A 27,606-nucleotide genomic window follows, 5' to 3' on the forward strand; every position below is an offset into this window, starting at 1 on the left:
CCTGATTTAGTGATTAAAGACATCAGGGTCAGAAAAGGTAAACAGCATCATTTCTTAGGTTCCAACTGATCTGGTGGTTGAGGCTTCAGGCTAATCATTTTCATGGAAAAGAACTGGCTGAATTCACAACTGATACTGTATCTTTGGGGCTTCCCAGGTGCCTCAGTGGTAAAGAATCTGCCTGCCAAGCAGGAGACCTGGGTTTGATTCCTGGGTTGTGAAGATCCCCTGGAGAAGAGACCGGATACGCACTCCAGTATTCTGGCCTGCAGAATTCCATGGACAGTCCATGGGGTCGCAAAGAGTCGGAAGCGACTGAGTGACTTTCACTTTCACTGTATCTTTAGGAATGTTACTTCTATCTATGCCTGATAACAGTGTTTGTTTCCGCATTCTTTGGTCTCCTTAAGATCATTAATTACAAAAGAATCTGAAAAAGATTTAAGAACTTAACTAAAAAAGATTAAGAAACTCCTCAGAAGACTGGGAGACCAGACAGACCTGGTCTTTAGTTTTTGTTTTTTGAAAGCCCTGTTTCAAAAACTGAGGTCAGAGGAAGGAGGAAGGTACCTCATTGCGAGGCCCCGCCCCTAAGCCCTTAAGGTGGCAGTCCTTCCCTCTAGGGGAGGCGGGACTTCCCCCTTAGGGCAGCTGCTTCCGGCGGAATCCGGAAAGATCTACGGAGAAGAGGCGGAACCAAAACTGCTCGGCCAATCTGGGCAGGACGCCTTCATCGAGCCGGGCTCTCGTGCGGTAACTTGCGTTGGAGCACTAGCACCATGGCGTCTGGTTGCAAGATTGGCCCTTCCATCCTCAACAGTGACCTGGCCAGTTTAGGGGCCGAGTGCCTCCGGATGCTGGACTCTGGGGCCGATTATCTGCACCTGGATGTAATGGACGGGTAACTCTCCGCGGGGTTCGGGCCTGGGTTGTCGCGTGGGGAGGGATAGGCTCCCATTGACTGAGTACCTGTTAGGTGCACGGCGTCCCTGTGTCGCGAAGCGCCTCACTCTGAACGCGGTACTGAGGAGGGGGCCTGAGGTGGAAACCCAGGAGGTTCCGCTTGGAGGGGACCTGGGCTGCGACCGTGTCCCAAGCCTCATCTTCTCCCCTCCCCTTTACATAACGTGTATTCTTCTAGCACTTAGCACCCGGAAGCGACCTTAAATCTCTAGGACCTGTCTCTCATTTTCAGGTGGAGAAACTGAGGCCCAAGGGGATAGGCATGACTTGCCCAAGCTCATATAGCTAGTTAGTGGCATTGCTGGGGAGACAGACTTGTATAACGATGACGAGCTTTGCAGCTGGAGTGAGAACGCCCGAGTTCTGCCACTTGCTAGGTTACTTGGGACAAGCCATTTAACCTCATTGAGCTTCAGTTTCATTCTGTGAAAAGTGGGAGTAATAACACTCTATTGCCCAGGCATCTTTGGAAGATGAAATGAGCTGGTACAGGTAGTTTACAATGCCTGGCACATGGTAAATTTTCTATAATTGATGATAATTGTTGTCTCATTGTTCGAATTTTGATTTTCCTATCTATTTTCTCTTCAGGCACCCTGCTCTTCAGGGAGGTCAGTTTTTTGTAAGTAATTTTTAAGCACTGTAGTTATAGCCCATAATCAATATTGTTTGAAATCAGATTGATGCTAGTTTCATAAGTTGGTTATAAAATGAGGAACAAAGCTAGAGAAAACAGTTAATACTCCCTCAAGGTTACACACATTGTGACAGAGTTGCAACTTGCATTTGTCGCACTGATAACTGCCATAAGATCAAAACGGCCGTTAACCATGGTTTGGGGTAGAAGAGTAAATTTATTGTAAATAGGTAAAATCTCTGTGAGTGAGTGAGTGAAGTCGCTCAGTCATGTCCGACTCTTTGCGACCCCATGGACTGTAGTCTACCAGGCTCCTCTGTCCATGGGATTATCCAGGCAATAGTACTGGAGTGGATTGCCGTTTCCTTCTCCAGAATATTACTTCTTCCAAAACCTAGATTTTTAGTTTGCTATCACATGTAACTCTATTTATGTACTTCGTTTTTTGACACCTTTGCTTGAAAGCCCTGAACTTCGAAAAGTTACTGGAGTATGTACTCACAGATGGGTAGCTACATTTTTGTGTCTGAGATATAGAATGAGACATAATTCTGAGTCACTTAGGAGTCTCAGGATAGAACAGACTTCCCAGGTGGCGCTAGTGGTAAAGAACTAGTGTCTGCTAATGCAGGAGACACAGGAGACATGGGTTCGATCCTTGGGTTGGGAAGATTCCCTGGAGGAGGAAATGGCAACCCACTCCAGTATTCTTGCTTGGAAAATCCCATGGACAGAGGAGCCTGGCAGGCTACAGTCCATAGGGTCGCAAAGAGTTGGACACAAATGACTTAGCACTTACGAGTATAGTCTGACCATGTTTAAGTGAATGAATGGAGAAAATAATTTGTCCCAGTTTATCAGTCAGAATATCAATGATAACAATAGGGAATAATAAATATAGAGCTCATAAAGAACACTCGATTGTTTCTGTTCTAATACTTTTTTTAGATTTTTTTTTTCTTTTTCTTTTTTATTGAGGGATAATTGCTTTACAGAATTTTGTTGTTTTCTGTCAAACCTCAACATGAATCAGCCATGGTGGTGGTGGTGATTTAGTTGCTAAGTCGTGTCCGACTCTTGCGACCCCATGAACTGTAGCCCGCCAGGCTCCTCTGTCCATGGGATTTTCCAGGCAAGAATACTGGAGTGGATTGCCATTTCCTTCTCCAGGGGATCTTCCTGACCCAGGAATCGAACCCAGGAATCAAACCCAGGTCTCCTGCATTGCAGGCAGATTCTTTACCTACTGAGCTACAAGGGAAGTCCTGAATCAGCCGTAGGTATACATATATCCCCTGTTCTAGTACTTTTTGTGAATTATCTCATGCAGCCCCATGTGCTTGCTGCTGTTATCAGCGCCAGAGTTGACAGTGAGGAGTCTAATAAAAGAGAGATTAAGTTCCCTTGTAGCTAGGAAATGGTGGAACCCGGATTGGAAGCAGGCAACAGTTTGTTTTGTCTCAGAAACTGTCTTCTCTGGGTATTCGGCTTACAGAGAATGATTAAGATATTGTCTGTCTTTGAGAGACAGCTAGTTTATATTTTTGTCATTTATTTCATATCTCCTGCTGCATGGTAAACTCCCTGAAAGCACAGCTCACCTCTGTTCTCTGCAGGCAGGAAAAGCACTATGGCAGGCCTAGTTATAATTGATTGGATGAATTGCTTTATCATAATAGAGGTATCTTCTAAGAAATCTCTTGCCCCTCCCAGGCCTATGGCAGTCCCTGAGCTTGTTAAGTAAATGTATTTGTTTTTTATTGACTCCTTTCCCCTTTTACTGAGAAACATCTTGGTTTGAAAATAAGCAAATTTTGCATACACTATTTTAAAAACCTTTCCCTGTTAATCATCACAACTTTGAGTTACTTTCATTCCCATTTTGCAATAGGAAACCAGTTGGGGAGGTTCAGCCCCTTCCCCAGTGTCCCATCAGAACAGGCAGGGCCTGGCTAAACTGCAGTGCTGCTTAGGCCCAGGGTATGAAAGCGGGGCTGTGGACTCCCTCCACGTTCTGCCTCCATGCTTTTCCTTGCCCCTTAAAAATCTTACATTGAGCTTGATGCACTGGTTGTTCTCTGGTCCTCTGTCTTTCCCTGAAGTTCCCACTGTGTCTTCTGATTAAAACTGAAGAACTTTGAAAGTGAGAACAAGTTTTGGAAACACTGGTCGGTGGAGCACTAGTGTGGTTGGATATTTGAAGTAAAGGACAGGTGGGTTTTTCTGGAAAAAAAAATTGGAGAGCATGTAAACATAAATGTGTCTTGACAGGAAGTGATTGGAAATGTATGGGTCTTTAAGTGTAGGAACAGAGCAAATAAGCAATTTCTAAATTAGTTGTTGTTGTCTGGTTGCTAAGTTGTTCCAGCTCTTTGTTAACCCCATGAACTGCAGCGTGCCAGGCTTCCGTCCTTCACTATCTCCTAGTGTTTGGTCGTGTTGATTGAGTCGGTGATGCCATCCAACCATCTCATCCTCTGTTGCCCCCTTTTCCTCCTGTATTGTCTTTCCCAGAATCAGGGTGTTTTCCTGTGAGTTGGCTGTTCGCATCAGATGACCAAAGTATTGGAGCTTTAGCATTAGTCCTTCTAATGAATATTCAGGTTTGATTTCCTTTAGGATTGACTAGTTTGATCTTGTTGTCCAAGGGACTCTCAAGAGAGTCTTCTAAGCACCACAATTCAAAAGCATCAGTTCTTCGGTGCAAGCCTTCTTTATGGTCCAACTCTCATATCCCTACATGAGTACTTGAAAACCATACCTTTGACTACATGGACCTTTTTCAGCAAAGTAATGTCTCTGCTTTTTAATATGCTGTCTAGGTTTGTCATAGCTTTCCTTCCAGGGAGCAGCAGTAGTGCTAGTCACTCAGTCATGTCCAGCTTTTGCGACCCAATGGACTTTAGCCTGCCAGGCTCCTCTGTCCATGAAATTCTCCAGGCAAGAATACTGGAGTGGGTTGTCATTCTCTTCTCCAGGGGATCTTCCCTACTCAGGGCTTGAACCCGCATCTCCCTCATTGCAGGCAGATTCTTTACCACTGCACCACCGGGGAAGCCCTTCAAGGAGCAAGTGTCTTAATTTTTTAATTTCATGGCTGTAGTCACCATCTACAGTGAATTTGGAGCCCAGGAAAATAAAGTTTGTCTCTGTTTCCACTTTTTCCCCTTCTCTTTGCCGTAAGTGATGAGGCCAGATGCCATGATACTAGTTTTTAGAATGTTAAGTTTTAAGCCAGCTTTTTCACACTCTTTCACCCTCATCAAGAGGCTTTTTGGGTCCTCTTCCCTTTCTGCCACCAAAGTGGTATCATCTGCATGTCTGAGGTTGTTGATATTTCTCCTGGCTATCTTGATCCAGCTTTTGATTCATCCAGCTCACCATGTCGCATGATGTATTCTGCATATAAGTTAAATAAGTAGGGTGACAGTATATGGCCTTGCTGTACTCCTTTCCCAATTTTGAACCAGTGCATTGTTCCATGTCTGGTTGCTTCTTCAGTTGCATACAGGTTTCTTTAGGAGGTAGGTAAGATGGTCTGGTATTTCCATTTCTTTAAGAAATTTCCACAGTTTGTGGTGATCCACACAGTCAAAGGCTTTAGCGTAGTCAATGAAGTAGAAATAGATGTTTTTCTGAGATTCCCTTGCTTTTTCTATGATCCAGCAGATGTTGGCAATTTGATCTCTGGTTCCTCTTCCTTTTCTAAATGTATTATGTACATCTGGAAGTTCTCAGTTCACATACTGCTGAAGCCTAGCTTGAAGGATGTTGAGCATTACCTTGTTAGCATGTGAAATGAGTGCATTTGTGCAGTAGTTTGAGCATTCTTTGGCATTGCCTTTCTTTGGGATTAGAATGAAAACTGACCTTCTCCAGCCCTGTGTCTGTTGCTGAGTTTTCCAAATTTGCTGGCATACTGAGTGCAGCACTTTACAGCATCGTCTTTTGCAGTTTTAGATAGCTCAGCTGGAATTCCATCACCTCCACTAGTCTTTTTGTAGTAATGCTTCCTAAGGACCACTTCACACTCCTAGATGTCTAGCTCCAGGTGAGTGACCCCACCATCGTGGTTATCCTGGTGGTTAAGACCTCTTTTGTATAGTTCTTGTATGCGTTCTTGCCACCTCGTCTTAATCTCTTCTGCTTCTGTTAGGTCCTTACCATTTCTGTCCTTTATCATGCTCATCCTTGCATGAAATATTCCTTTGATATCTCCAGTTTTCTTGAAGAGATCTCTGTTCTTTCCCATTTTGTTGTTTTCCTCTACTTCTTTGCACTGTTCATTTAAGAAGGCCTTCTTATCTCTGCTTTTCTTTGAAACTCTGCATTCACTTGGGTATATCTTTCTGTTTTTTCCTTGCCTTTCACTTCTCAGCAATTTTTTTTTCAAAATTTCCAGTACTGGGCCCACAGTCTCACAGGCCACCATTAGCCAGTAAAACCTCCTCAGACAACCTTCTTGTATTTCTTTTTCTTGGGGATGGTTTTGGTTACTTCCTTCTACACAGTGTTATGAACTTCTGTCCATGGTTCTTCAGGCACTCTACCCAGATGTTATCCCTTGAATTTATTCATTGCCTCCACTGCATAATCAATCATAAGTAGTTTGATTTAGGTCAAATCTGAATGGCCTAGTGGCTTTTTCTACTTTTTTCAATTTAAGCCTGAATTTTGCTGTAAGGAACTCATGAGATGAACCACATTCAGCTCCAGGTCTTGACTTTGCTGACTTTGTAGAGCTTCTCCATCTTCGGCTGCAAAGAGTATAATCAGTCTGATTTTGGTACTGACCATCTGATGATGCCCATTTGTAGAGTCATCTCCTGTTGTTGGAAGAGGGTGTTTGCTATGACCAGTGTGTTCTCGACAGAGTGTCTCTGTTAGCCTTTTCCCTGCTTCATTTTGTACTCCAAGGCCAAACTTGCCTGTTAATCCAGGTAACTCTTGACTTCCTACTTTTGCATTCCAGTCCTCTGTGATGAAAAGGACATCTTTTATTTTGGTGTTATAGAAGGTCTTGGAGATTTTCATAGAAACATTCAACTTCAGGTTCTTTGGCTTTAGTGGTTGGAGCATAGAGTTGGATTACTGTGATATTGAATGATTTGCCAGGATCATTCTTGCCTTTTGGGACTGCACCCAAGTACTGCATTTCAGCCTCTTTTGTCGGCTGTGAGGGCTACTCCATTTCTTTTAATCGATTCTTGCCCACAGTAGTAGATACGATGGTCATCAGAATTAAGTTCGCCCATTCCAGTCCATTTTTAGTTCACTAAGATGTCAATGTTGACTCTTACCATTTCTTGTTTGACCGTATCCAGTTTACCTTGATTCATGAACCTAGCATTCCAGCTTCCTATGCTGTATTGTTCTTCATAGCTTCGGACTTAACTTTCCCCACCATATACATCCACTGCTGAGCGTCATTTCCACTTTGGCTCAGCCTCATCATTCTGTGTGGAGCTGTTTCTCCGCTGTGCTCCTGTAGCATATTGGACACCTCTGACCTAGGGGACTCATCTTTCAGTGTCATATCTTTGTGCCTTTCCATATACTGTGTACGGGGTTCTCTAGGCAAGAATACTGGAGCAGTTTGCCATCTCCTCCTCCAGTGGACCACGTTTTATCAGAGCTCTTCACTTTGACCCGTCCATCTTGGGTGGCCGTGTACTACATGACTCACAGCTTTATTGAGTTACACAAGCCCCTTCTCCATGGCAAGGCTGTGATCTGTGATGATCCGTGATGATCCAGGGAGATTGCACATTAGTACTACATTTCTGACTTTTGAAAAACTTGCAGAAATTTCCAGTACTGGGCCCACAGTCTCACAGGCCACCATTAGCCAGGCCAGATCTTCATTTGTCCCCTGTCTCCTTCTGCCCTGTTTCAATCCTCCATGCTATCTGCCAACCCAGTCACCCCATCCCCACCCCCGACTACTTTCTCTCTCTTAAGGCTCTCCTCCCTTGGACTTTTTTTTCAGTTAGTTATTAATTGTCAGTGAAGGGACAGACAGGCCCAGCAGATAAGAGCCTGAACTTTGGAGCTAGGTTGACTGCCTCCTGCACTTACTGGTTGTGTGAGCTTGAGCCTCTCTTTCTCATCTATCAGTTCAGTCGCTCAGTCGTGTCCAACTCTTTGCCACCCCATGAATTGCAGCACGCCAGGCCTCCCTGTCCATCACCAACTCCCGGAGTTCACTCAAGCTCACGTCCATCGAGTCGGTGATGCCATCCAGCCATCTCATTCTCTGTCGTCCCCTTCTCCTCCTGCCCCCAATCCCTCCCAGCATCAGGGTCTTTTCCAGTGAGTCAACTCTTCGCATGAGGTGGCCAAAGTATTGGAGTTTCAGCTTTAGCATCAGTCCTTCCAAAGAACACCCAGGACTGATAGCCTTTAGAATGGACTGGTTGGATCTCTTTGCAGTCCAAGGGACTCTCAAGAGTCTTCTCCAACACCACAGTTCAAAAGCATCAATTCTTCGGCGCTCAGCTTTCTTCACAGTCCAACTCTCACATCCATACATGACCGCTGGAAGTACCATAGCCTTGACTAGAGGGCAAGTAATGTTGGCAAAGTAATGTCTCTGCTTTTCAATATGCTATCTAGGTTGGTTATAACTTTCCTTCCAAGGAGTAAGTGTCTTTTAATTTCATGGCTGCAGTCACCATCTGCAGTGATTTTGGAGCCCAAAAAAATAGAGTCTGACGCTGTTTCCACTGTTTCCCCATCTATTTCCCATGAAGTGATGGGACCAGATGCCATGATCTTCGTTTTCTGACTGTTGAGCTTTAAGCCAACTTTTTCACTCTCCTCTTTCACTTTCATCAAGAGGCTCTTTAGTTCCTCTTCACTTTCTGCCATGATGGTGGTGTCATCTGCATATCTGAGGTTATTATTTCTCCCAGCAATCTTGATTCCAGCTTGTGCTTCTTCCAGCCCAGCATTTCTCATGACGTACTCTATAAAAATACAGAAAACAATGGTACCTGTCTCACTGAATTGTTGGCATGATTTTAATGAGTTAATATGATGGAATTGTTTAGAATGGTGGTTGTCCTGTATAATTTTTTATTAACCCGCATTCTGCCTGCTTGTCATCTGAGCTCAAGACCTTGGTGCTGGGTGCTAAGTTACTTCAGTTGTGTCTGCCTCTTTGTGACCCCATGGACTGTAGCCAGCCAGGCTCCTCTATCCATGGGATTCTCCAGGCAAGAATACTGGAGTGGGTTGGCATGCCCTCCTCTAGGAGCTCTTCCCAACCCACGGAGGGAACCTACGTTTCTTACATCTCCAGCATTGGCAGGCAGGTTCTTTACCACTAGCACCACCTGGGAAGCCCAGTGGTTTCTTCTCTGACAGCACTTCCCACCCCACCACCACCCTGCTGCATCTTATCAGGAAAATCCCGTCAGTTGCTATCCTTGTTTCTGTTTTTGCTGTTTCTTGTCATTTACCAACACCTCTTGCCTTGCTTCTTCCAGTTTACTGCTCAGTCATTTGTGCTACTAAAGTATTGTTTCCATCTTAATTGTTCATTGCTTCTCTGGTGGCTCAGCTGATAAAGAATTCACCTGCAATGCGGGAGACCTGGGTTTGATCCCTGACTTGGGAAGATCCCCTGGAGAGGGGAAAGGCTACCCACTCCAGTATTCTAGCCTGGAGAATTCCCATGGACTGTATAGAACATGGGGTTGCAAAGAGTCAGACCTGAGTGAGCGACTTTGACTTTCTCTTTTAAAACCTCACTTGATCAGGATTAAAGTTCACACAGTGAGCCTGGCATTCTGTATCATTTAATGTGACACAGTCTTGCCTCGTATTTTATTCATAGTAGCCAAGGTGGGCGGCAGCACCGTCTCCCTTTCTTTGAGCTTAACTTAGTTTTCTCTACCTTTGCTTCATTTCTTTCCCCATCTTTACAAATTCCATTAGTTCTGTAATTCCATGATCTGGGGCTTCCCTGGTGGCTCAGGTGGTAAAGAATCTGCCGGTAACGTGGGAAACCTGGGTTTGATCCCTGGGTCGTAAAGGTCCCCTGGAGAAAGAAATGGCAACCCATTCTAGTATTCTTGCCTGAAGAATTCCATGGACATGAACCCCATGATCTATTGCTTTAAAAAAAAATGCTATTCTACCTGCCTCTGAAACAATTATCTTATATTGCATACTTTAGCTTTTCTCTACAGGCCTCATTCAAGGTAATGCATACTACTTTAACTAAAGAAAGCCTAGATTTCTTTGGCTTAACATTATAAAGTTTATTTTTCCTTCAGGTAGTAGTTTGGTGTGAATGTCCTTCCATGCAGAAATTCAGGGACGTCAGAGTCCCCTTCCATCCCCTGTCTCTGCCCTCAAGGGCCTCTTTCCTGGCAGAAGGGTAAAATGAGAACAGAACACGAATATACTCAACCTCCCGGGCTCTGCAGTGACACGCATCACCTGTGTTCGTATTTCACAGCCCTTTTGTGAGAACTAGTCACGTGGCCACCTGGTGTTAAAGGGAGTTGGGGAAAGTGGTCAGTCATGAGTTGTGGTGAGTCATTAGCCATCTCTTAGTGCCAGTGAGATTGTAAACTTGTCTGTGGTGAGCAGAGAAACTCTTTTTTTTTTTTAAACAAAATATAGTACTCTGAAGCACCCAGCCTAAATGTTGAAGTGAGCTGGGGATACAACAAGAGAACTGGAGCAGGATGATGGTTAACTGCCTTGGGTCTGATATCAGAAAGCCTTAATTTGAAACCTGCCCCAGCGAATTATTAACTGGGTGACTTAAGGAAGTTATATCCTGTGCTCCTCAAATGGAGATAATAACAGCATCTACCTCAGAGGGCTGTTGTGAAGATGAAATAAAATAAGGTACAATATCTGGTATGTTACAAACCTTCAGTGAAAGTGAAGTCGCTCAGTCGTGTCCGACTCTTTGCAACCCCGTGGACTGTAGCCCATCAGGCTCCTCCGTCCATGGGATTCTCCGGGCAGGAATACTGGAGTGAGTTGCCATTTCCTTCTCCAGGGATCTTCCTGACCCAGGGATCAAACCCAGGTCTCTCTGCATTGCAGGCAGACGCTTTAACCTCTGCGCCACCAGGGAAGGCACAGTTAAGTTTCCTTATTGATAATCTTTAAGAAAGCTTAAATAATCTTGTCATTTTATGCCCTGTGATAGAGGTGGATTAGAGATAGCCACAGGTGACCTGTGATAGGCTTAAGATTTGAGAAACCCATATCAGAGTCTTGAACTTCCTAACTAGTATGTGACTTGGGCAAGTCATATAAATTTTGGGGTTTTGATTTTGTCATCCTTCATTTCTTCCTGTCATGGATTTTGAATTACAGTGTTAAATTGGTTGATTATGTGACATTATGACTTACTGGAATATCAAGGAGTTACTGCTCTGTAAAACTGAAATTCTATGGGTATTTTTAGTGCCTAATACTGATACTGATGTTAAATTGAAAAATATTGCAATCACAGATAATCTCCTCTTTGTCTATCAGGATACATTTTGAGAAAAATAGAGACTGAATTGAAAACATTTTCAGAGTAAGATTTTGTTTGTCTTGTAGGCATTTTGTTCCCAACATCACCTTTGGTCACCCTGTGGTAGAAAGCCTCCGAAAGCAGCTAGGCCAGGACCCTTTCTTTGGTAAGTGGGTGTTTACGCCATCTGAAGCGGAGTATCTTGCTCAAGTAAAGGGGAAGTAGCTGGTTGATTTCTCAACCTCCAGTTTGACAGTGTACCCTTTCCCTTCTCCCTGTGCTGGGACTTCATTGGCCTACTGTAAGAAGCCGAACTTGCGCACTTCGGGGCCTAGGCACTTTGGCTAGAGTCGCTTTGCCTAAAAAGCCGTGTTCACTTGGTCAGTGCTACCTCATCTTTCCACCTCAGACCCTTTGTTGTTTCTTCAGAGAGGCCTGTCCTAAATTAACCTTTTTACATTGTTGATTTTTCTTAGAATTTCTTTGAATCTGCGATTGCTTTTATCAGACTCCTTAAGGGCAGGATTTCATTCACTTGGTTTGCTGTGGTTTTCCCAGAGCTTAGCATAGACACACAGCTGAAGCTCAATGTGATTGTTAAATGAACTTAGGAATCAGTTGATTTATGGTCTAGATGAGAAGTCGATTCATAGAAACTGGAGCTTTCTACTGGTCTGTGTATGCTCCACTTCAGTGTTGTAGGATAAGGTGAATTAAGGTTTTTTTTTAAGATCTCATAGTGACCTAGAAGTTACTCCTGTGGAACGTAGATTCAGCCCACATATCCTTGTCACTGCTGCTGATGTTTTAAGCTAAGTTAGCAGAGCCTCTCTTGCCAGATCTCTGGTACAGAAGACATTTGGTGAGTTTTTATAAATAATGTGTGTTTATGTAATTCATTACTTAATTTTAGTAAAACTTACATATTTTTATTGACCTATTGTGGACCAGTTTTATGAAGGGCTCTAGCTGTGCCTGTTCAGTATGGTAGCCACTAGCCTCATGTAGCTATTTAAGTCAGCTAAAATTAAAAATTGTTTCTTAGTGGCATTAACTGCATTGTGAGTTCTTAGTGGCCGCGTGTGACTACTGTCCCAGTGCAGTTGTGGAACACTGCCAACATTGCAGGAGGCTTTTAGAGCCTCTGTAGGCCTGTTCCACTTCGAAGGCACCAACTTTATCAATTCATGTGACTTGAGGGAAACTGTTCCACCAACATGTTCACCATTTTGAAATTTCCAAATAATGGAATATAATCCTCTGATTACCTGAACTTTTTTTTTTTAATTATTATTAACATTTTGGAAGCTGAATTTTCGAGGGTAAATATATCCTTACAACTATCGGAGTTGGATGAAATAGTGTTCTTTGCCCTCTCACGCCTTGTACGATGGCCACAGAATCCTCCACTCTGGCTTTGTGTGGATTTAAAGTATGTCTGTAGTTGTCTTTTCCCCTTCCTTTTAGCTGGTCTCCCAACTGTTACTTCTCACTGCTGTTTGACTCCCCCCCATCTGTTCCCCTTCTCTTACCAGCTCAGCTGACACCCCCACCCCCCCACAATCTGTTTTTTCATTCCTGCTTTTAGTTTGTTGTTTGCTGCTAAACTTGCTAATCAGTCTTACCAGAAGACAATCTCTAAAGATGAATGGATTTCATATGCTTTAGTGTTTGTGACCTTTGTTTTTATATTATATGTTGTTTGTTTAATTCTTGGATACTGGTTGTTGGTGCCTTATATATCTTAGGAGTTAGATCACAAGTTGTGTGTATAACTGCTAAAGCTTTTAACAATTCAGTCCTAATATTGAGTAGAATTTACTATCTTAAGATGTAAAGTGGTAGGGAAAAGTCATTTTTGCTTTTATCTAAATCAGTGGTCTTCAAGTATGTCTGAGGACCTGTGGGAGTCTTTCAGACAGATACGACTGAAGCGACTTAGCAGCAGCAGCAGCATGATGTCAAAACTATTTGTAGTTCGATTTGTAAATTATTTGTACTGATATTATTTGCCATTATTTGTACTGATGGTGCAGAAGCGGTGAGTGAGTCTGCTGATGCCTTAGCCAGAGATAAGGTGGTTTTACTGAACGGGTAATACTGAACAGGTTACTACAGGTAGTCGTGATGTTCTTACACACCATGCCTTCATAGTAAGTATCCTTGATGAATTGGAACAGGTGATGGATTTAGTAAATCTTGATTCTTGAGTGCACGTCTCTTTAGTATTTTGTGTGACGAAGTAGGAAGGTAATACGTACAAAGCCCTTCTGTTGAATCCTGGAGGATGATCATTTCCTTGAGGAAAACCACTCATTTCATTGTCTTGAGCTGTACTGCAAGTGCTGGTTTTTTCACAAACACCATTTTCCATTACAAGAATAACTGACAATGAACTGTGGTTATTAGCCTTAGATGTTTTCCTGATGTTGTCTTTAAAATTAACTACGTGAACCTGTCACTTCAAAGAAAGCAGCTCATCACTTTTCGTTGCCACTGACAAAAGTTAGAATTTGCAAGTGAAAATTGGAGTTTTGGAAAACTTATATTTGCTGCTTTGAGCTTGAGAGCTTCCCAGTGCTTACAGCTTTTTTGATCAGATCTGTAGTGACATTGACACATGTGGGTTTTGGATAGTATATAAAGAATGTGTCTCTGTTTGGAAGATCTGTATAACTCAGTGAAACAATAGTACTTAAAAAAGCTGTTCAAAATACAGACTAACGAGTTTTAGCATTAACAAAGTATGGAAAGGTCACTGACAGGATTTATAGATTCCACATTGCCTGTAATCTTTCATACTGCTTGTTGAGTTTTGGGGTAGAAATGATAGAATATCCATACTTGAGTGAAAAGGCTATGCGTGTAGGGACGCCTCCCTTTTCTGTATTTTTTTCCCCTACTATAAAACAACAGATTGAATGCAGAGCAGATGTGAGAATACAGATGTATTCTCTTAAGCCAGGCATTACTGCTGCTGCTAAGTCACTTCAGTCGTGTCTGACTCTGTGGGACCCCATAGACGGCAGCCCACCAGGCTCCCCTGTCCCTGGGATTCTCCAGACTAGAGCACTGGAGTGGGTTGCCATTTCCTTCTCCAATGCGTGAAAGTGAAGTTGCTCAGTCACATGGCTGAAGTGACTTAGCACACACAAGTAGACGCTAAAAGTTTTTTTTAGTTTGCCTTTCTAATACATTCAGTTCAGTTCAGTCGCTCAGTCGTGTCTGACTCTTTGCGACCCCATGAATTGCAGCACGCCAGGCCTCCATGTCCATCACCAACTCTCGGAGTTCACTCAGACTCACGTCCATCGAGTCAGTGATGCCATCCAGCCATCTCATCCTCTGTCGTCCCCTTCTCCTCCTGCCCCCAATCCCTCCTAGCATCAGAGTTTTTTCCAATGAGTCAACTCTTCGCATGAGGTGGCCAAAGTACTGGGTTTGAGCTTTAGCATCATTCCTTTCAAAGAAATCCCAGGGCTGATCTCCTTCAGAATGGCCTGGTTGGATCTCCTTGCAGTCCAAGGGACTCTCAAGAGTCTTCTCCAACACCACAGTTCAAAAACATCAATTCTTTGGTGCTCAGCCTTCTTCACAATCCAACTCTCACATCCGTACATGACCACAGGAAAAACCTTGACTAGACGGATCCTTGTTGGCAAAGTAATGTCTCTGCTTTTGAATATGCTATCTAGGTTGGACATAACTTTGCTTCCAAGGAGTAAGCGTCTTTTAATTTCACATCATCAGTATTGGGGTGGAGGAGTCTTCAGTAATTTTTAAGAGCGCAGAAGGAGTCTGACAGTAGAACATTTGAGCCCTGTGTTGTAATTACAGGCAGAGTCGCTGAGTCATTGATCCCCCGAACACCAGAGAATGTCCAGTGATGGTTGCTGGTGGTGACTGCACGCTAGAGATTGAATAGGGATGACTTAGCTATCTAGTCTGGTAACTTAGGAATGAGTAAACTTGGTCTTGTAAACCAGATTGAATTTTTCTTGTTTATGATATGAAGGAAAAACACACCAAATTGAGTTTATCTTCTAAAATCAAAGTTTTGCCTATTAAAATATGTTCTATTTTTGTTACTTTTACTAGTTTAGAAATATAAATGTTAGTCTTGACTTCATTAATCAGGCTCTATACTCTGTTTTCCTGACGTTTTTCAAAGCCTTGTTGCATTTTATAAATCTTTGCTATTGAATTCTGGAATACTAGATTTTTTTTCTTTAACATAGCTTTGCTGAATCAGAAATGTGCTCTCTGTTACAAAGTAAAAAGCTCAAAACTCTCCTCATTACTCTCTGTCTGGCACAGGAGTGTTTACTGTTTTCTTCTTTCCTGCATCATTTCTTGTTTTCACTTCTTTTAAGCTGCCCTCTCTTTCCCGTGAAGTGCTATTAATATTATATTTTAAGTTGAGATGTTTAAGAAGGCCACACTCATTTCTTCCCAAACATTTTCATATGATTTGAGCTTTAGATTTAAGGTCACGTGGCAGGCTGCTTCTGGTTAACGTGTTCTTTCCTCTGAGTCTGCCCCTCCTTTTTGCAGTTGTCTCCCTCTTAGTGGTGACACTTCTGTTCTAGCTGCTTAGGCCCACATCCTTGCACCATCTGACCCTTGTCTCACTGTGCACGTCTGAGCCACAGCAGCCCCTCTTGGCCCTGCCTTTAGAAAATATCCGGAATCCCCACCACTGCTCACCATTTGCAGTCACTAGGTTTATTGCCTTGATCTTCAAAGTTAGATCTAAGTACTGCAGTATTTGTTCTGTGTCATTCAGAATAAAACCTGATGGTCTGCAGAGTTCAGTAGTTTTATCCAGTGTTTCGCTTACCTCATGCTCTCTCCCCGGTGCCGCCCCCTCCCCCTCCGCCCCCCCCCCCGCCCCCGACTCCAGCAACACTGGCTTTATTTACTGCCAACTTTATTTGTATTTACTCCTTTATTTGTCTCCCTCACTAAGAATGTAATCTAAGTTTTTTACAACAGTATTTTCTGAACCTGAACTTATGTTTCCTGATTTCTAGTTACTGCTTCTCATAAATAGTGCTGTAAGCTTTTTGTGGAAAAATGTTGGATTTTTTTTGATAAATGTGTTTAACCAAAACCTTATCTTAAGGATGCAGGGAAGCTATCTATGCTGAAGTATAACTTCTATTTAACAATTATCATGATGCCAGAAGAGTCCATATCTGAAATAGCAAAAACTACAGATTGACTTCAATAATATGAGCAGCTGTTTTCCTTTTAGTAATACTTAGAGGATATGTCTTTTCTTTCCAGACATGCACATGATGGTGTCCAGGCCAGAACAGTGGGTAAAGCCAATGGCTGTAGCAGGAGCCAATCAATATACCTTTCATCTTGAGGCTACTGACAACCCAGGAGCTTTGATCAAAGACATTCGGGAGAATGGAATGAAGGTAAGAGCTTAGCGGTGACGTTAATGTTTTATACTATTCATTTTCAGAATTGGGAAGGTTTGGTGGAAGACCCAAAATGATAGGTGAAGAAGACCAGACGTAGACAGCTGTTCTTCAGCTTTGAAGCTAGACTTTAAGTATAACATGTTTGTCAGATAAGATTAATACATTCTACTAATGTTTTCTAGAAATTGCTACCTTTTTGAAACATTTCCTTGTGATAACCATGTTGACTTAAAATTTACAGCTGAACAATTTATGTATGTATTCCATTCTTTAAGAATAGAGCTTCCTACTGGGCCTGATAAGCCACAATAATGTATTACGGAAATAGTTACTGATGTGATGTAGCAAATTTGTTTGTTACAGGTTGGCCTTGCTATCAAACCAGGAACTTCAGTTGAATATTTGGCACCATGGGCTAATCAAATAGATATGGCCTTGGTTATGACAGTGGAACCTGGGTTTGGAGGGCAGAAATTCATGGAAGATATGATGCCAAAGGTAAAAAGAAGTATTTGGTTCCGGAGTAAGGTTTTTTATTGTGTATATTCATTCAGTAAGCATGTATTGGGCTGCTTGTATGTTTGGGCTGCTTGTATGTTTATGCCTTGCTCTGAAGGCAGGGAAATGGGGGTGCCTACATATCATTGGAATATGGGATGAGAGATGCCCAAGAGATTCAGGTTTGGAGATCAGAAGAGATACCACATGTTAGTGTTGAGTTTTTGTTTCCAAAACCATTGGAAACTGTTCTGTAACCTTTAGATGGAATTTTCATTGAATATTGAGGGTTTTATCTTCGCCTTGTTTCTGTGAACTATATTTTCGGCAAATCCATGACAAATTCAATGCCATTTGCCAAATAGAACAAAGCTTGCTTTTATGAAAGTTTGTTTCAGTATATTAAGATGGTTTTCCCCAGTCATAACTTTTATTGATATAAAGTTACTTGGTGAGACATTTGGAGTCATATTTTAGTGGCCATTTCATTTTTGTTTGGTGTGCTTTCCCTCTACCTGTCCACTTAGGAGTCATTTATTTCCTTGTGTATATCTAGGTTCATTGGTTGAGGACCCAGTTCCCATCTTTGGACATTGAGGTGGATGGTGGAGTAGGTCCTGACACTATCCATAAATGCGCAGAGGTGAGACTGCTCCTTGACGGCAACCTGGACCAATTTCCTATCAAATGTAATGCCAGGACAGGTCTTATCTACCAAAGAGATTTCCCCTGTACTTCCTAAATAGTCTTTCTTTCTTGGAAAAGTGTTTGTTTAAATGTAAAACTAGGAAAGTAAATAGTAAGTCCTGGCTACCTCAGTAATGATGAAAAAATTCTTTGAAAGAGGAATGTGCTGACTACAAGCGTGTGTAATATCATTGAGAAGTTCCAAGGCCTTTGAGACAGTTTTCCAAAATAGGGAATCTTCCTATTTTGTGTGTGGGTTTTTTTTTTGCTTCCTATTTTTGCTTCCAATGTTTTGTATAAATGTCACACACTTTTCTGCTTGATACTGTGATCAGTATGGAGATGACACTGGACAGACAGTGAGCATATATCTTTTGACCCCTGTAGAATTCATTTTTACTGAACTGTGCTTTGTCATTAATGCTGTTTCTGCTTACATTGAGACATATTAAGTTGTAACGCTAGAAAACTAATATTTCATTTTTATGAGGAACATTGTTGGACAATGCACTGTATCATAGCACAGCAGTGTCTCTCTCACTGGAGAAATTTTTCTCAGCTTCAGCAGTTCTCTCAATGGTCCCCCTTTCTTTCAGCTCTGAATCATATAACAGATTGGATTTCCTCCCTGAGTCAAATCTCAGATAAATTTGAACTCATTTTTATAAGTTTTTACTCGGTTTTACTCTTTGATTTCATATTGAAAAACATCTTGAAAATCTTTTTTAAGCCACCTCAAAACCATTCTGGAATGCAGTGAAGCATACGTAAGAATATGTTCCATTTCTACTGGCATCAACATGAGAAGATACTTAAATGTAGTGTTGCCATATTTTATGGATTATCTCACATTTTAACAGTAATTGTCCTTTTAGACTGTCTGCAAATTCCTCTACATAGTTCAAAGATGAAAAGATTGATTTTTTTTTTTTTAGGAGCTGAGGGGTCATCGGTACATATGGGGAAAACTTTAATAGAGGTGAAGATGAAAGGTTTTAGATTAAACCTTATCTCAGTGTTCGCAGAGATGCACTATAGTTTATTTAGAAGGGGGTTGAAAAGAAAGAAAGTGAAGTCGCTCAGTCATGTCCGACTCTTTGCGACCCCATGTACTGTAGCCCACCAGGCTCCTCCGTCCATGGGATTTTCCAGGCAAGAATACTGGAGTGGGTTGCCATTTTCTTCTCCAGGGGATCTTCCCAACCCAGGGATTGAACCCGGGTCTCCTGCATTGCAGGCAGACTCTTTACTGTCTGAGCCACCAGGGAAGCCCTGAAGAAGGGGGTTAAGGGTTACCAAAAAGACAATGTTTCTTAGACATGTTTAAAAATAATTTCACATCCTCTTTTAAGCATTTCAGCTTCTTTGTTCATTGAACTAGCTGCTTAAGTATGTTCATCTTAAAGTGGCTTTTATACAGTTAAAGTGCTGACTGCCAGCTATAAGGGTAGAAACTCTAGTCTGGGAGTTCTGTTTCAGGTTTTTCCACATCTTCCTTTGAGGCATAACCTAAAGTGTTTACTTCTTTCAGGCAGGCGCTAACATGATTGTGTCTGGCAGTGCCATTATGAGGAGTGAAGACCCCAGATCTGTGATCAACCTGTTAAGAAATGTTTGCTCAGAAGCTGCTCAGAAACGTTCTCTTGATCGATGAAACAACAAGGACCCCAGTGTTTCTGCTTAGGAGCTCTCCTTTTTACTGGAAAACAAGAATATTGACTACCAAATCATACCACAGTTGAGGCAGTGCTGCTTTTCTGAGCAATTACTCATCCCAGTGACTAAAATCCATTATGCAGAATGTTCCAAGAGGTTAGAAATTGGTGTGTATAACTACATTTTTAGTGATGGAATTGAAAGATTAATGTGATAAAATACCATTTTTACTGGGAGGCTTGATTTTTATGAAGAGTAAAAATATGGCTGTATAAAGGTTACAAGCAGAAAAGTGTCTTAATGCCTAAGGAAGGCATGTTAGCGACTATGAAAAAAAATTTTTTTTCTGAATTTCTAAAAAGAATTTTCTTTGGTTTCTTTACTGTTTTCTGAAAGCAAAGGAAGTTCGTTTTTCCTGTTTCATGTCATTTTTTGTGTGTGATAACTAAGTTTGCATCTGATTAGGAATGGCATACTTACTCTCCTAGTTTCAAAAACATTTATTTTTTACTTTGCACCTTATATTTGATATATTAAAAAAAAAAAAAAAAGTGTATTATGAAGCCCAGGGATTTTCAAGTTGTCTGTTCTAAAATATGAGCACAAGTTTTATCAGGGTATTTTGTTAGCTGTCCTAGAAGGACAGAGTATTCAGTGATCTCTCCCCCCCACCCCGTTTCCCATTTTTTTAAATTATACACACTATTCCTAAGGACATAAAAAATGTTTTGCTAGCTCTATGCTAAAAAAAGAAAAAAGGCCTCTATTTAGAAGTAATATTAAGTTGAATCCTGACCCTTCTGTTTGTTTGATCTTAGCAAACCAAATCAGCCAACCTCTTTGAGTTTCTATTAATTGATTTATACATTGAATGTAATTATGAGAGTGTGGTATTGTATTGAGGATTGAAAGATTATTATATATGTAAAGCTTCCACTATTCCTAGAATTGTAAGGGTGTGGAATTGAACATGCCAAGGCAAGGAAGCTATTAGATAAATTTGTTTTGAGGAAGATTATAAAGTACATTGATACAATCTCACTAAACCTACAGTCAGTCCTATGAATGGTAAAACAGGTGTGTTTGTCCCCGTTAAAAAAAAAATGATACTGAAACTCATCAACAGGCTGGTACAATGGAAAGAATCCAGGAAAGCATAGGATTTCTGTTCTGTACTCTTTTTTTATAGATGGAGCACTTAAGAGGTGGATTAAGCAAAGGAAGCTTAATTGTCTTATTTCTAGTCTAACTTTAAACTAGAAAAACCAATTGCTAAGAATATTCTGCAACTAATGACTTTTGACTCCAAGGATATATATTTTATTAATCCAAGAAAGAAAGACCAGGTAGGCTAATATATGACAAGGTACAGATTTAATCCATACACTATTTATTATTGTGTCCCAAATTACAGTTTGACAGTAGATATGTATTACCTACTTCATTCTTGTAAATACTCTTGCTATGAAATACACATGGCAAGAAATAACAGGACCAATGTCATTAAACTTTTTCAGGCTACTATGAGTTTTGAGAAATAAGGTTTGGAAAATAGGAATGTTAACACTTTAAAGCATGGAATAGAGCTTCCTTGGTTTCTTCTGTTTTCTCAAGGTAAAATTTTATTTCTTACTGTTCGTTTTTATTTTGGCTTAGGAAAGGCTTTGCCACACAGCTAGGAGACGACGAGGCGTGTAGAAATAGACACAGACAACACGGCATATAGAAATAACTTTTTAATTAAAAACTTACATAGATTATAATATCAGACATGACAAAAAAATTGAGTTTATTTGCCTGGACAACTTGGGTTTGTTCTTTTTTTTTTTTTAATGTACAGTAAAACTACAAGCAAAAATTTGTCAGTATTGAATTGGAAATTTTTTCTTTAAAGAGACCAGTATAATTTCCAGTCTCTAACAAAAACTTACTGTCAGATCCCCCAGATTAGGCCAGGTGGCTAGGATTGTCAGTTATATGGGTACTACAACTTGAATAACCTGTTCTACATGAGAAAAGTGATTCATATAAATTGTCCTCAATTTTTACATAGGAAAAAATAATGTAATAGTGTCAAAAGAGATTTTACTTTATATATACTCCAGTATCCAATACTGAACTATTAAGAATTTTAATTCTCTCTCTAGGATACAAGTAAGAATAGATGCCTATTTGAATAGAGTAAGCAATGGTAAGGAGTGACCAAATGAACTAGAAGTACAATAATATACTAATGGCAATTTCCTGTTTGTTACTCATTTTAAGTGGGATGTTTATGAGATACATAAAGCTCAAATCTTAAAAGATGTGATACTTTTAAAATACACTAATATTTAACTCGCCATTGCTTTTCTTATTCTGTTAGGAGTGAATAGAAAATAACCTGTGTTTAACCCAACAGATTATCAGTGATTTCAAATAAAGTGTATTATGTTACCTGGTATAGAAATTTCCATAAATAACTTCCATTAAATATCTTTTTTCAAGTCTGGACTACTAGGAAGGGATGTTTCTAGATGTCCAATATCATTGGAAATCTGTGCTTCTTTATAGTGCAGCTGATATTTCATGGGATAATTCATACATGGATTTTTCAAGTGGAATGGTCACTGCCAGTGCTTTTTAAAACTACTTAGATGTGTGTATATATATGCATGTATACTCTATACACGCATATTTTTGTATTCTTATTTCTGAGGCAATTTAAGATTAACCATTTGTATAGAAAAAAAGGAGCTGTCATTTGATACACGGGGGTGGCGGGGGCAGGGGGTGGGGTGTGGGTGTTAAGTTGTTTAAAAATTATTTACCCAGTAATGTGATTTGACAGCAAATTACAGCAGTTAATTTTCTGGTACTTGTGATTTGCATCAAACACAAATGACTAGCATTTGTTGGTCAGTGAAAAGCTAGTTACTTGTGGTTTCAGGAAGGAAAATGACACTAACTTGCCTGTTTCATAAACAGCATAAAAGGTTAATGTGCACTATATGCTCTTATTCTGGAACTGAGACTGGAGGGGCTGGACAACAGGGCTTGCTTTTTTCTCCTGTTTTCCCATTCATTTACAGTTTTCTTCACTTGTTCCCTGTCACCTATTTTTTTTAACATGAGTAAGTCCTAGACCAAGGGTTTTGTACTCTTCCATTCCATCTGCCTGCCTTTTTGGATGGTGGCCATTCTCTGGTGCACTGGTGCAGAAGACTTCACCGTGGAAAGCTGGGCTTGATCTTTCAACCTGATCATTTTTTTCATCTTGGCATAATAAAGCTTCTGTGTCTTCATCCTTCAGTGGAAAAGTCCGTCGTTCCCACCACAAAGACTGAAAGAGAAAACATGTTCAGTTTCAGCTAATTTAAGTTCATATCTCAGATAATCTGTAGATGTCAATTTTGTAATAACCATTGGTCAGTACAAATTCTTATTTGGTCCTAAGTATCCAGCAACTTAAAGTGGGACATACTGAGGATTATTTAATAGGGATCTTTGGGAATTATTTTTTTACTTTGCCGCTTCCAAGAAGAGGGAAATGGTGCCATTAGGGAGTACTGGTCCTCATTTTAAGGCTAGGTGCATGTTAGGGAAATTCCCTTAAATGTGTTTGGGTCATCTACTTCAGTATCTCCATTTTCATTCCATCATTATTATAGACACCTATTAACTTTTCTTTGAGCTTTCTATGATTTGCCTCTTAAATTCTATTATCTCTACTCTCTTGATTCTAGACATTCTTCTTTTCCAATATCTACTGATGAAAAACAGTGCAAGAGCTGTATAGATGCAGTGTAGAAAGCACTCCTATTGAGGTTAAAACTGGACAAATGGGGAGACAAACTCTTTTCTAAGGGGAAGAGAAATAACTAACCTTTCCATGTGCCAGGTAACATTCTATTTAATCCAGTTAGGTTTGTAATAAACTTTGATAGAATTCCCTTTTTCTAACAATAAGTGAATAGGTGGAATTAGGTTTTGGCATGTTACATAAAAGGGCTTCCCCGATGACTCAAGCAGTAAAGAATCTGCCTGCAATGCAGGAGACACAGGTTCGATCCCTGGGTAGGGAAGATCCCCTGGAGAAGGGAATGGCAACCCACTCCAGTATTCTCGCCTGGAGAATTTCATGGACAGAGCAGCCTGGTGGGGCGATAGTCCATGGGGTCGCTAAGAGTTAGACATGACTGAGCACACACATACATGTGTTTCATAAAAGGGGGAAGTATCTGTAGTTAGTGATGGAACTTGAATGCTGGAATATGGATCCTCTGGTTCCTACACCCAGCCTTCTGTACTGGACTGTTGCACTGAATGTGTTACGTAATGATGAATCCTTTGTCAGCAGCAAACAATTCTATAAACAAGTTTTTGAAAGTCAATTAAGGAAGTTTTAACAGTTACATAGAATACTCTCACCTTGATCTCTTGACTCAGTGAAGGTGAGCCGTGTGCACTGGGAGCCTGGCTCTCTGAAGGAGGCTCAGCAGGACTCCCCACTGTGCAGTGCTGCCCACCACTGAAATCATAAGGGCAGTCTTTCAAAAGTAGATCTTGTCCTTCAACATTTTTAGGGTAAGCTCTAGCAAGAAAATCAAGAAAACATTTTATAAACAACCTAAAGTGTAGTTCATAAGTCCATTTAACTTGGTAACTTTTCTTTAAACAGTTCTGCCCAAAAGATTTTTAAAAATTCATCTGATTTTCCCCATGTTATCCTCACATCTCAAAGGCTTTTATTTAAATGGTACTTCAGGGAATCTCGCCAAATTATTATAAGTAGTTTTGTTTGGTGGTATTTTTTGTTTGTTTTCCAGAAAACAGGAAAAGATAGTTAACTTGACTCTTATCCCGAGTTCCCTGAGTATCTATGATTATTGTAATGTCATCCATGAAGAACTCAATTCACATTTTCCTCTGTACTTCTGGAAAACTGTATCTCTGTAATGTAGAGAAAGTTGAGAATAGAATCTCAGGTATGTTAGGATAACTCTTAGAATAAGGATCAACAACAAATCATCTGAATATCTTGACTTAAACAGAGAAATGTGTTTTAAACGTGTGAAATGAGGCCCCCACACTACAGTGACTACTAGGTTTCAACATGATCTTATGTTTTAAGTTTTGACTATATCAAAAAATAGTCCAATTAAACATAAAATATCAGGGTTTTTCTCAAATACATTATGTTTTTAGGATTTATTCCCCCTTCCTTCAAAGTCATGTTCAAAGTATTTCAGGCTATTTGCTTTTTACCCTAGATAGGTTTTTAAGGGTCTTTTTTTGGTTCTTTTTTAAGAAAAATACTTTTGAAGTAGTTGTGTTACAGCTCACTCAGATTCTAATCACTAGTGTTAGGTCCACCATTATAGTACACTGAAATGACCTTTTTATGGAGAATTTTCACATTATTCGCTCAGTTAAGTCTATTACCGATGCTGACAATTAGCATGAGAAATAGAGTGGAGTAAGACACAAAACTCTTCATCATGTAAGTAGCCTGAGTATAGTTCAACACCTGCCTGCTGTTTCTTCTCTGCCACTTGCTTTGTTCCCATAGTGACCATCTGGCTTGCTCCTTCTCTTCATACTTTTTGTGTCTTAGGGAGAAGACTTCATCAGAGAGATTTTCTATCTGGAGTTAGAAATGAAAAGTTTTGCTTTGGTCAGAAACATTCTGAAATGAGAACAGGTGTCACAGTTCCTCATAAAGAGAACAATAGGAAGAAAACAACAATAAATGCAGTCTAAGTCATGAGAACATATGAGAGGAGATTCAGATTCCTAAAAAGAGGAGTTTGAAACTTTTTCACCTCCGGGTCATGTTTGAAGACTTACCTAGAGTTCTTAATAGGTACCCTGAATACACATAGGTTCACAATGGTTTTTTTATATTTACATAAAATATCCTTCATGCTTTATTCATTCAAACCTTTGTATTGATTGCTTCTTATGGAGTATACTGTTGATGGAACATAGTAATATCAAGGAAAGTAAAACTGAGATACGGGAATTAGTTTAATAGATTTCTAAAGCTTTGGTTGTGGTGTTTCTGGCTAGAATCATTCTGAACTAGGGTGCATTAAAAGAGGGAAAGGCATTAAAAAGCAAATTTTGGTAGCTGAAAAATGGTATCAGTTGGCATAGAATGTAATAGAAACAATGTCTTTTACATAATACTGCCTCTTCAGACTGTCACTTTGGAATTAGTTTGGCTCTATAGTATTTTTCTCTATAATTTTTCTTGTCTTAATGTAAATTTTATCCTTACAGGTCCATAGTCCCTTTCCTGTGGTTCCAAAAATCTGGAAAAAAAAAAAAAGTTTTCATAATTCATTTGGTGACACAGCCTGATTTGAAAATGATGTGAGGTTATTGTACTTCCTATGAGTATTTCACTGTAAAACTCAGTATTGATTGAGAACTGCCCTAGACTCCCATACAAGACTAAATTTCACGCAGAAAAATATGACTAATAGTGGAAGTGAATACAGGTACTCATGTAAGTTCAGTATTTCAACAACTCATGTATGGAAATGGTATGTTTTATTTTTGCTTTTGTTTATTTTTTATGCATGTTGTCTTTGTAGGCAAATTTGTACAACACACTTTCCTAATCAAATTAATACCTTTAGTGAGGAACTTTTCATAAGTTTTGAAAATAAAAAATCAAAGAGGGCTTATAGTTCCATTTAGTTCCTCAAATATCAAATTAAGCACATGGAAAAGAAATTAAGCAGTCTTCATAATAAGTGCAATTATCCCATGAGTGAAAGGCAACTTACCTCTTCTTCACCTAAATCATATTCATCCAAAGGCTGAAGAACAACCATCCTCCAGCTGTTGAAGATAGAACCAATTTCAAATAGCTTTTCTTAATCTATCTAAATGTAGCAATTTTATTCTATAAGCACAACCAATATAGTAGTGTTTTCTTTCTTTGGGATTTCCATAATTCAACTGGTTGTAGTATTTTAGTACTTCATTTTTCAAAAGAGACAAAATACTTGTACCATGAGAAGGGGACAAGGAGAAGACGAGGCTTTGCTTTGGGCCTTTCAATAAACAGTCTCTTCTACATAGTTGCATTTTATATCTAAGAATGTACTAATTTTGAAATGAGTTAGTGGTATGCTGATAAACTGGCACAGAAAATAAAAAGGAAAAAAGCTGTGATTTATAGCATTTGCCAGTTTGTTTGTGTGAAGACTCCCATCATGGCCTCACATCACAGGACTTGTATATTAAAAACCAGGTCAACCAGCGAGCTCCAGCCTACCACTGGAAACTGGAAAGACTGTTGCTATAGAACTTGTAACCACCAAGTGTTGTTTTTACTTAATATACAGTGTATCAACAGATTCTCTGTAGGAATTCCTCTAATACTTGCTAGAGTATTAGGAGTTCTCTCACTGCCTCAAAGCAATTATGAATAAAAGGATCAATTTAGCTAGAATAGAGATGGGTAGGAATAACTGCAGTTGTCATCAGCTGTCTTGTTTCCATCCTTTTCTATATCTACTTCTTGGTGCCAGATTTATAATCTTGAAAGTGCTTTCATTATCACTAAAAAATTTGACTAAGTTGGCTGCCAGGAGATAGATCTGTGTATGGTATTCAAGGACATCCATAACCTGGTTCCAGTTTATTTTTGAGCCTTCATTTCGTTTATCACTCTAAACAAAACCTTAGTCTCTGGCTTAGCCTTGCATGATTGCTCCTGTGCCTGAGTTATGGTCTTCCTGTGTGAACACACACTTTCTCCTTCTGCCCCACTCCCTTTTCCTAATACACTCCTAGGTCTTCCCACTCTTCTTGATATTTGACGTGTGTATTGCGGACCTGGAGATACATGAGAATATTTTGTTGTCACAGGAGTGGTAGTTGCTTTCTTTGAACTCTGTGCAAATCTCCATTTTAAAGAGCAAAGATTGTTAATGGAATTATTTACATCCCTAAAGTACCTTTTAGTGCCATGTACACCATAGAAGACTAAATGTTGAATGAAAAAATACTCAAAAGTACTAAAGTAAGTAAATCTTAAGAATTTCCCTTTCTTATTAAAACCTGAGAAATAAAGCTGCGTTACTCTATGGCATTATTTTTCAGCATGAGTAATGTAAAGGTTTCTTTCACTGTCTTCCCTCCATGTAACCATATAAATGGGATAAAGGCAGAAAGCAGCATCTTCTTTACGTTAAATAAAAATTTTAACTTCACTGAAAGTTATTCAAGAAAGGAAAATTAAA

At 40.1% G+C, this 27,606-nt stretch overlaps 2 protein-coding genes across 16 annotated transcripts in view; one reads left to right on the forward strand and one right to left on the reverse strand.

The window, feature by feature from the left end:
- Positions 1-690: 690 nt before the first annotated feature.
- On the forward strand, positions 691-27,436 carry RPE (ribulose-5-phosphate-3-epimerase). Of its 8 annotated transcripts, none has more exons than XM_010861106.1 (7): positions 828-901; positions 1,555-1,585; positions 11,177-11,256; positions 16,380-16,519; positions 16,889-17,023; positions 17,580-17,666; positions 19,242-20,295. In XM_010861106.1, exons 4-7 carry the CDS (start codon positions 16,382-16,384, stop codon positions 19,362-19,364), a joined length of 483 nt encoding a protein of 160 aa, XP_010859408.1. In that variant the 5' UTR covers positions 828-901; positions 1,555-1,585; positions 11,177-11,256; positions 16,380-16,381; the 3' UTR covers positions 19,365-20,295. The 8 variants fall into 8 exon arrangements, with proteins under 8 accessions (XP_010859412.1, XP_010859405.1, XP_010859406.1 ...); XM_010861109.1 differs by having other exon boundaries at positions 832-890; XM_010861110.1 differs by lacking the exons at positions 1,555-1,585; positions 19,242-20,295 and adding an exon at positions 24,963-27,436 and having other exon boundaries at positions 691-901; positions 17,580-17,660.
- Positions 21,090-27,606, reverse strand: part of KANSL1L (KAT8 regulatory NSL complex subunit 1-like) — a 125,903-nt gene continuing 119,386 nt past the window's right edge. For 7 of the 8 annotated variants that reach the window (XM_010861098.1, XM_010861101.1, XM_010861095.1 and 4 more), the window contains 4 exons: positions 26,143-26,197; positions 24,880-24,992; positions 23,777-23,939; positions 21,090-22,688 (listed from right to left, as the gene is read on the reverse strand). In XM_010861098.1, coding sequence (XP_010859400.1) covers positions 22,458-22,688; positions 23,777-23,939; positions 24,880-24,992; positions 26,143-26,197 — 562 coding nt within the window. In that variant the 3' untranslated portion in view covers positions 21,090-22,457. Of the gene's footprint in view, positions 22,689-23,776; positions 23,940-24,879; positions 24,993-26,142; positions 26,198-27,606 lie in introns of those variants that run through there. The other variant, XM_010861102.1, reaches the window with a different exon arrangement.

The sequence above is a fragment of the Bison bison genome, unplaced genomic scaffold (genome assembly GCF_000754665.1).
Source record: "Bison bison bison isolate TAMUID 2011002044 unplaced genomic scaffold, Bison_UMD1.0 scf7180017864471, whole genome shotgun sequence".
Lineage (NCBI taxonomy): Eukaryota > Metazoa > Chordata > Mammalia > Artiodactyla > Bovidae > Bison > Bison bison.